This window comes from Merops nubicus, unplaced genomic scaffold (assembly GCF_000691845.1).
Source record: "Merops nubicus isolate BGI_N331 unplaced genomic scaffold, ASM69184v1 scaffold6419, whole genome shotgun sequence".
NCBI classification, from domain to species: Eukaryota; Metazoa; Chordata; class Aves; order Coraciiformes; family Meropidae; genus Merops; species Merops nubicus.
In genome coordinates, this window is record NW_008630058.1 from 5,335 (window position 1) to 15,189 (window position 9,855).

At 46.2% G+C, this 9,855-nt stretch overlaps 1 protein-coding gene across 1 annotated transcript in view; it reads right to left on the reverse strand.

The window, feature by feature from the left end:
* Positions 1–805: 805 nt before the first annotated feature.
* TSEN15 (TSEN15 tRNA splicing endonuclease subunit) overlaps positions 806–9,855 on the reverse strand; it is an 11,890-nt gene continuing 2,840 nt past the window's right edge. Inside the window, exon 3 of the mRNA XM_008947131.1 lies at positions 806–1,010. Coding sequence (XP_008945379.1) covers positions 806–1,010 — 205 coding nt within the window. The remainder of the gene's footprint in view (positions 1,011–9,855) is intronic.

Here is a 9,855-nt window from a genome sequence, read left to right on the forward strand (position 1 = left end):
ACTTGACATGTCCTGCCACAGCCTGTGCAGAGCTTGACAACCCTTTTGGGGAAGATTTTTCCTCATGTCCAACAAAACATCCCCTGGTGCAACTTGAGGCTGTTTCCTCTTGTCCTCTCGCTTGCTCCTTGGAAGAAGGGACTGAACCCCACCTCATTCCAACCTGCTTTCAGGGTAGTTATTGAGTGAGAAGATCTCCCCTCAGCCTCCTTTTCCCCAGGCTAGACAACCCTAGGTCCCTCAGCAACGCCTCAGACGACTTGTGTCTAGTAGCCTCTGGTATTGCTGTAGTCAACTTCCCTTCCACAGAGAAAAAAAAATTTTAAAAGATATTTTTGTTGAAAAGTCTCTTCTCCAAAAGCAGGGGAAAGAAAGGAAGTGTTCAGCACTGGAACATAGCAGGCAGCATGAGCACTTCTGCCAGTGTTAGGACAAAGACACTTTGTGAACAACAAAGCCCTTAACTTATTATCTGTACTCCTGCCAGAAACCTCCAAGATTTACCTTTAACCAGTGTTTACCATATGGGTAAGGATGTGTTTACTCTATTATGCACCTGAACAGACAGAAAGGAGAGACAAGCTTTGGGAGCATCTCACAAGTATCTTTATTAGTCAGGAGGAATCTGTCTCAAAGGGTGACCCATTTCATACTTTAAATGGCATTTCATTGCAGTGCAGCTGCACCAGCCTGTGCTCTCCCTGAACAGAGGGTAGGCGTTAGCACACTGCTTATCTACACACATCAATTCCTGTATTTGTTTAGGTCTGAAGACAGTAGCTCAAGAAAAGTCTGTTTGTCTTATTCACTTGAAAAGCTTCTTTCTTTTCTTTTTCCACTGTTTGTTGTCCACATCTTCAGTATCGTCAGGAGGATCTGGTAGTACAAAGCCATCAGTCACTTTATAGTAGACTATTGTGGAATCTGACTCAACTATGGCCAAAGTAACTGACAGCGGGGTGTCAGGATCCTCTGGGGGGAGAGATGCTTTCTTCATGATTTCTCTTATCCTAGAAGAGGAAACAATCAGTTAGGAAGGAGCCCACAACCACCTAAAGGTGACACAAAGGTAGAAATGCACCAGGGCTATTTTTATTCAGCCTGGTTTTATTCTGAAAATTTGTCTTCACTAAAGGAAGCATAATATAAAAAGTTCAAAGTCCAAAAATCCAAATCTAATGAAAATTCAAAGTTGTATAATCAAGCAGCAAAATCAAATAAAAAAGTACCTTATAAAAATACACTTAAAGACATCTCTGCTGGAAATGGCTCAACACATGCTTCTGAGCTTTGCTTAAGTGTCCTACTGTGCACATGCCTTGACCATCCTTCAACAACCACAACCATACCATGGCAATCTCTAATGGCCTTGTTTGCATTAGATTAAAAACAAAAACAAAAACAAACCTAATTGAATCACATGTGATATTCAGTTAGAGACAAAATAATTCAGACTTGTTTCGTTTGTAGGGAGAAGCCTCTGTGCTACAGTTCTCTGCCAGACTGTGGAAGACCCAGGAACCCAAGCCAGGTTTCTCTACCTCCCCGTCTAGACTAGAAGCCACAAGACTAATGTTCTTCTTCAAGACCGTCAGCATAAATAACATCTTCCTTAAAAATTCAAGACAAAGTTATGCAATTTTTCCTGTCCAGCTTATTTGAAGAATAACGTGCCAGCTGCTTTCCAGTTCAGAGCCGAGGACAACACCGATTGCTTCACCTGAAGTTCGGGTGCAAGAGGGCTCATCTGGGATCGCCAGGACAGGTGAGACTCTGCGGAGAGGTCAGCTGTGCGGTGGGGAAAGTCACCCCTCAGATCCCATCCACCAGAAAACAGGCAGTTCTGAAGCTGGGCACTGTAGCTGAAAATAAGGCTCTTTCCAAATGCATCAGCTTTCAACCTTTAATCATCATCTTCCTTCGAAACCTCTTTGATCCCTTAATAAAAGCCAAATGGAAAGCAGCAGAGAACAGGCAGCAGCCTGGAAAGCCTGTGCTGTTAAGCCTGTGACCCTCTTAAGTGTCCATCTGTGTTCTGAACTGTTCATAATTCAGCTGGGCTAAATGCAGTAATGCCTTTTCTTTTGCTTTCACTGCTGGCCCATACATAATGCAAGACAAGGCAATACAACATCATTAGTCACTGCAGGCAACAGAGATACTACGGCAGTGCAAAGCCATATTCTGGTCCTCCCACCAGCAGCACATTTCAAAACAAGGAAATAAATAGTACCACAGAATAGTTTTGGTTGGAAGAGACCTTTAAGATCATTAAGTCCAACCACTAACCCAGCACTACCAGGCCACCACTCAGCACGACACCCACAGGGCTTTTCAATCCCCCCAGGGATGGCGACTCCATGACTTCCCTGGCCAGCCTGTTCCAAGCAGAAGGGATCAAACCCCACCTCACTCCAACCTCCTTTCAGGGAGCTGTTGAGAGCCTCCTGAGAGATAACCCCAGGTCTCTCAGACACTCCTCATAAGACTTGTGATCTAGACCCTTCCCCAGCTTTGTTGCCCTTCTCTGGACATAGTCCAGCAGCTCAATGTCTTCGGAGCGAGGGTCAAATGAACTAAGAGATACTGTACTGGCCACTGGCAGAAAGGAGACACCTGCAAAAGACACATTTCAGACACTGTGACATTAACTTCTTTGCTCCCTGTCAGTGCTTTGCATGTTTTCTTGGCAGGTGCCTCAACCTCAGGGCCTTTCCATGGGAGCACCAAGTGCAGGGTGGGTATTAAGGTGAGCACAAATGCAAGCCTGCCTTCCAAAGCTGTAGGTGCTCCATGGATGGAGGTGCTCTGCGACAGGAAACGCATCCCGCTGTGAGCAGTGCCTCAAGGTGAGGAACCTCCAGAGAGAGCACTGCCTAGTGAGAGGGGTCATTTGCCTGCTGAGGTGGCACCAGGAGTGCATCGCAGGGGAACGGGCTGGCACCAGGGCAAACCACCTGAACGCCTAAGGCACAGCAGTGAAGCACTGCAGCTCTCTGCTGATGCTGGGCACCTTCTGCTCTTCTGACTTCCAGCCCCTCTTCACAGGTACCTCCAGCACCACCGTGTCTTGTCATAGCTCTGGCAGGTGACGAGAGCTTAGGAAAGGATTTCAGATGTCCTTCCAGACATGCTACACACACACAGAGCGAGGTTCTAGTCATCAAACCTAAAAGCTCATGTCTGAAGGAAGCTCTGACTAAGCTGATGTCAATGGTGAGGCCAGCCTACTGGCAGAGACTGTTGAGGAAAGAACTAACCATGGCTTTTACAAAGCAGTGGATATTAATTTCTCTCTTTCTCCTTGGAATGTCAAATAGAAATAACAATAAAAAGTCAAATAAAAGGGCATAGCTACCTGGGAGACATATTTTGCGACCCAAATAAACCAAACTTGTGTTGGGTGTGGACAGCCTCACGTCTGGAAGCAAACTCAGGCAGTGACCAATATTCCCCTGGCTGACAGGGCAGAACCTACTTCATGCTTTGCACTGTCACTGTTTCTCTTCCTAGTCTATTAGTGGGATGGATGTAACAGAGAGACCTTAGATTTAGACTTCCCATCACTCAGTTTCTTCTTATACTGTCAAGCACAGACATCTGAACCTTTATTTCCCCCCATTCAGCACTTGGGCTTAGAAGGTACACCATGATCTCAAAAGTGGCCAGGTCCTGACAACAGATTAATGACTTCTTCGCATCTCTGACTGACTTTTCAGGAGACTGAGTTTCGGGCTTGATCCAAAGAGCACAGACATGCCACTGCCTCAGGATGATCTGCTAACACTGCTGACAACAGTGCAAGATGCACACAGGGAATCAGCCTCTACTGCCATACAGAATTACAACTGCAAAGGCAAAAGTCTCCTCTTCCTCCTTTTCTCAATACAGGCAGCCCCAAAAGAGGAGCTCAGATTCACACATCCCACAACCAGCCACAACGCAGTGCAGCACATCTGCAGATCACTGGGAGGGTAGCTGTTAAAAGAATAAGCTTTGGAATTCAGGAAGTCTGTATCAGATGCCCGAGCTTCCTTTCCTCCCCTGAAGGCATCACTGTTAGCCCCTGCATCCAGCATGTTCCGAGTTTCTCTGAAGCAACAGACATTTCAAAGAAAGAGTCATGGAACATCTGGAGCTGTGGTCATTTCACTGCACTTGCTACCTGTCATGAATAAAAAGATGAAATATTGCAGGAAAGGTATAATTTTCACATCTTTTTGATGTAGCTAACAGTGTCTATAAAAAAAAAAATGAAGCATGAAGTGCTCTTGGCCTTCTGAAATTCAAAGGAATGCACATCTGACCTCCTAACCAAGGCAAGAAGCCTTTATTCCAAGAGATACAGACCTCTAGGCTGCCCACCTCATACAACTGCTGCATTCCATGACTCAAATGAAGTCAAGACAAAACCAAGAAGCCTGTTTGTTAACACCTCCCCCCACAGAGCTGGCTGACCTCAATCACTAAGTTAAGGGTAACAGATGAAGTCCTTAGTGACCAGTATGTCTGCTGCGCCATGCAAGTGACATCAGTCACAAAAGATGGCTTTTGCTTAAGTAAAAATGAGTTGAATATTTTTGAAAGCATCAAATATCAAAACCCTCTGGAACAGGGGAATTCAATAGATCTAGTACGTTGGCATACTCCACCAACAGTCTTGGTAACTTCATTCACTATCATCCTGATCAACCCTTCCCTCATGAATCACAACTGTTAGGACAAGTTCAAACAAGTTCAAACATCCTGCCACCACTCCTTTTCCTTCTCTGCCTCTTCTCCAGGAAGAAAAGCCATTGGACGTTCTAACAGGCACCACTGAAGCTTTGGGTTTGCCCACAGAAAAGCACCTCTCGAACAAAGGCACTGTGAAAGGAAAACAATGTACACAAACTAGGGGAATACAGACACAAATAAAACTTCACAGTGTTTCTTGTGAACTGAAATTGAATAAAAGTTGGTTTTTTTTAATAGGAATTTTCCTCTGTTGCAGATCATCCAGTCACAAGTTTTCAGAATAGCTTGAAAACACATCTCTAAAATCTGGTGGTGTCTGCACCTTCATTGCAAGCCAGAATCTGCTCCCACCATGAGAAACACAAGCAGGATGAAGCCCTCAGTTTCCACCTAGGAAGCAAACTCATCTCTCATTGCAGGAGATGAAAAAGGATTTAATCTCAAACAATGAAGGAGACACTGTTACACAAAAGAGGTGCCATTTCTAAAGCCCTTTGCATGAGAAAAAGGGCTTGAGAAAAGGCTTTCTAGATACTAGATACTTTCTAGTTTCTACAAACTAGTCAGTAGGGATTGCTTTCTTACCAAAGAATTAGTTGCAGTTGCTTAAAAGTAAAATAAAACAATTCACACAAAAGAAAAGAGGGAAATTCCCAGCTTTCCAACATCTTAATTTTTTAACAAAAGACTTTTGCACTAGGTAGGTCTTCAATACACATCAGAAATCTGTACCAGCTTTCACAATGACCTAAAATATTGCCCTGTTTTGCTCCACAGGAAGAAATAGGCACGTGACTGGTGAACTTCAGGCAACAGTTCCAGAGCCCTGGGACAGGCTGCCCAGAGAGGTTGTGGAGTCTCCTCCTCTGGAGAGATTCCAAACCATTCTGGATGAGATCCTGAGCAACCTACTCTGGGTGACCCTGCTTTAGCAGGAGGGTTGGATGAGATGATCTCTAGAGGTCCCCTCCAACCCCTACCATGCTGGGATTCTGTAACTGCAGCTTTAGGTTTTAACTGACTATCCAAAACCTAAAAGAGAAAGGGATGACAACACGGGCAGGAAGTTTTGTGCTGAACAGAAGCGAATTTCAGTGATAAATCCCATGCAAGTACCTCTGAGAAGCAGCAGGAACACTGAAAGCCCAGAGTACTCTTATGGAGTCTACAGAGTGCTCCACTGAGCCGAAATGGAACTTCCCCACCATAAAAGCCGAAGGCTTTCAATCTGCTCTTTATACTTGGATGAATAATTCATTGGAGGCTCGGCCAGCCCCAACAGCTCCCTCCACGCAAGGCAGGGCTGGAGAGTCAGCACAAGCTGGTCTCTGTCCCACCACACAGGGCTCACTCCTCCGTGCGCCGGAGCGCGCCGCAGTGCCAGCCGCGTTCCGACAGCCCGGGACACGAGGAGCAGGGCAGAGCAGCTCTCCTGCAAAGCACAACACCTTGAACCCAGGCAGCACTGCAAAACCAGCCCAGCATGGCTCACCCTCGGGAACGCTGCTCCAGACCTTGCTGCCTGCCCTGCAGCTAAACTCAGTGCCTTCAGCGAGGCAGGAAGAAACGTGGTGGTGGTGGGAAAAGGTGGAAATGGACACCACTGTTTCTTGGGATTTGTTTCCAAGCTACAGGAATATGGGATGCTAGAAGAAACTCATGTTTCTGGAATGGAAAAAAAAATAACCACAGAAAATACCACATGGCTCACTAGTTAAGAAAAGGAATTGAAAGCCCAAAGAATATAAAGTCCTTTTTTTCCACGGAAGTTGAAAAAGAAAACAAGGCAAATCATGCAAAAGGGAGGAATGAAAAGTGGTGCATGAGAACCTGGACATGAGCCAGCAATGTGGTCTTGCAGCCCAGAAACCAACTGCATCCCAGGCTGCATCCAAAGCAGCAGGTTGAGGGAGGGGATGCTGCCCATCTGCTCTGCTCTGGTGAGACCCCCGTGCAGTGCTGGGTCCAGCTCTGGAATCCTCAGCACAGGAGAGACGTGGATCTGTTGGAGGAGGGCCAGAGAAGGGCACAACAATGATCTGAGGGCTGGAACCCCTCTGCTGTGAGGACAGGCTGAGAGAGTTTGGGTTGTTCTGCCTGGAAAAGAGAAGGCTCTGCAGAGACTTTATTGCAGCCTTTCAGTACTTGAAGTGGCTTATAAAAAAAACAGGGACAGTGTTTTTAGCAGAGCCTGTTGCCACACAACAAGGTGTGATGGTTTTAAACTAAAAGAGGGGAGATTTAGACTAGATATAAGGAGGAAATTTTTCACAGTGAGGGTGGTGAGACACTGGCCCAGGTTGCCCAGAGAGGTGGCAGATACCCCATCCCTCGCAACATTCCAAGTGAGGTTGGATGGGGCTCTGAGCAACTTGTTCTAGTTGTAGATGTCCCTGCTCACTGCAGTGGGGTTTGACTACAAGGCTTTGAAAGGTCTCTTCCCACCCAAACCAATCTATGACTTTATAAATTCAAAGGTGTACAAACACAAGGTTCTCCAAACCTCAGCCAGCTCTGTGTGGTTGAGAGAGTGGTCCAAGACAGAATTTGCATCTTATTCTCTGGGTCTTTATTCACAGGAGATTCAGCAATCTTAATTTTGAGAGCATGTATGCACAGCATGGAGCACTTCTCAGACTGCACAAGTCTACCATTTGCATTGGTGGCCACTTTGCTCCAGACCCCATTCCTTTGTGATTCAGTGAGTTACTGCACAGCCTTGCTATGGCAGGGCAGGACCATCAGCTTCCATCAAGCTGTTTGCAGAAGTGGACAGTGAGCTTAGTAAGCAGAACAGCTTTTGCCTTAAGCAGTTAACTGACATGCAGAAAGTGGACATGACAAAATCTTATAATAGGCTAAAAAACACTAAGCAGATTATTTTTTTGTAGGACACTCATGTTTAACATTAGCTTTTGTGTCTCGCTGGTAATTTCCACAGCAACTTCACTAAGGCCTTTCAGCCCATCTTCCTGAGACACCCGGAAGGCAGAGCTTGGCTGAAGTGGCTTAAGAGAAGAAAACCAGTCTGCAGCCCCCACCCAGGCCTTACTGGTTAAGCAAGGCAAGGCTGCCTATAAATGCTGCCTTTGCAGTTAGCATTTCCAGGCCCAGCAACCAGGACAGAACATTTTCACCTTCCCAGCCCCTCCCAATGGCTTACTTTCAACATTAAGTGAGCTGCATTTACTTGTACTCACACCTCTTCCTCTACTTTTAGCAGGTACCACAAAAGCCCAAAGCACTGCTTTGAACCAACCAGCAAAGCAGCTAAGTGCAAAAGCTTTGAGAAGATCTCCTCTTGGTCTCCTCCAGGCTAAACTTCCCCCTTTCAGCCCTTCCTCATCAGAGGGATGCTCCAGTCCCCTCCTCATCTGTGTAGCCTCTGCTGGACTCTCCTCAGTAGTTCCTGTCTCTCTTGAACTGGGGAGCCCAGAACTGGAAACAGTACTCCAGAGGTGGCCACACCAGGGCAGAGCAGAGAGGGACGAGAAAACCCACACACACACACCATTTGCCTTCTTGGCCACAAGAGCACACTGCTGGCCCATGAGCAACCTGTTGTCCACCAGGACTTCCAGGTCCTTCTCCGTGGAGCTGCTTTTCAGCAGGTCAACCCCTCACCTGTACTGGTGCAGGGGGTTATTCCTTTTCAAGTGCAGGACCCTACACTTGCCCTTGTTGAATATCATGAGATTCTCCTCCACCCAACCCTCCAGCCTGTCCAGGTCTCACTGAATGGCAGCACAGCTTTGGTGTGTCAGCCACTCCTCCCAGTTTTGTATTATTAACAGACTTGGGGAGGGTACACTCTGTCCCTTCATCCACGTCATTGATGAATGAGATGACGAAGCCCTTTCTCTGCCAAGAACGACCAGGCCCCTCTGAGCAATCACCTGCTAATGAAATGCCAAGCTCATGCATGTTCAGTAACAGAAATACAAGCCCATACTATCTTCCAGCCTGACAGCATCAATGGGCATCGAGCACATCCGGGGCCTCATGGACTCACCTAGCATGACAGCCCGGTGTTCAGCTCATTTTACTGACAGTGGGCTCTGTGTAGTGGCTCTGTAGCAAAGCCTAGTCACAAACTGTACTTTCAATCAATGTGATGCATTCACTCTTTGCTTCTCTAGCACACATCCTCCCAGGAATGGATTCCACCCGCACTGGTGCCAGAAGCAGAGCAAACAGTATCGCCGCAGTACAAACAAGTCCAGAGGCTCCAAGTGAAAAGCTCCAATGAAACAGTAAAAGATAGGACACAGGCAGCCCAATATTGCACTGTCATTAAAGCCAATTAGAACACTCTTGCTGGCATTCATCCAATGCCCGGAATCAAAGTTTCCAACCCAGGTGGAAACCTACTACATTAAACAAGCACAACAACTCAGCACATAGGCGTCATTTCTCAGAGATCCCATATCCTAATCTGCTGCCTTCTTTTCCCACCTAATACTTAGTTTGAACTGTGAAGAGCAGCATGTCCCTTTCACACACAAAGAATCATCTGCTGCCTGCAGAGAGGCTGGAGGACACTCAGCATTTCATTCTGCAAGACCTCCCAGCAGCTTTCCTCTGTTATAGATATCACACTGCCTTTCTCGCTAAGACCAAGCCCACAGGAGTGATTGACCAGTATTGGCAAAGGGAAGATTTTTTTCAGCATGTAGATAGTACTCAAATCCATCACTATATACCAAGTCATTTTCCTCCCCCTAACAAATACACTCTTAGGAAAACAGAGAGCAGAATTAAGATGGCAGACTGTTTGAAAGAGACCAATCTGTTACTTCTAAAACAAAAAAAGAAGAGAAGCAAAACCCGTAAGACATCTAAAACATCATAAAAGATCTGTAAATCCAGCCCTGAGCACACACTCCCAGCAAGAGCAGGAACAGAAGGAATTGAAAAGTGTGCTACTATATGATGCAGCTGAAATAGTTGCAAAACCCATAAGACATCTAAAAGATCTGTAAATCCAGCCCTGAGCACACACTCCCAGCAAGAGGAGGAACAGAAGGAATTGAAAAGTGTGCTACTAGATGATGCAGCTGAAATAGTTCAAGTTCTCAGAGACATGGTAGGAAAGAGTGGCAAATAACAGCAAGAGAA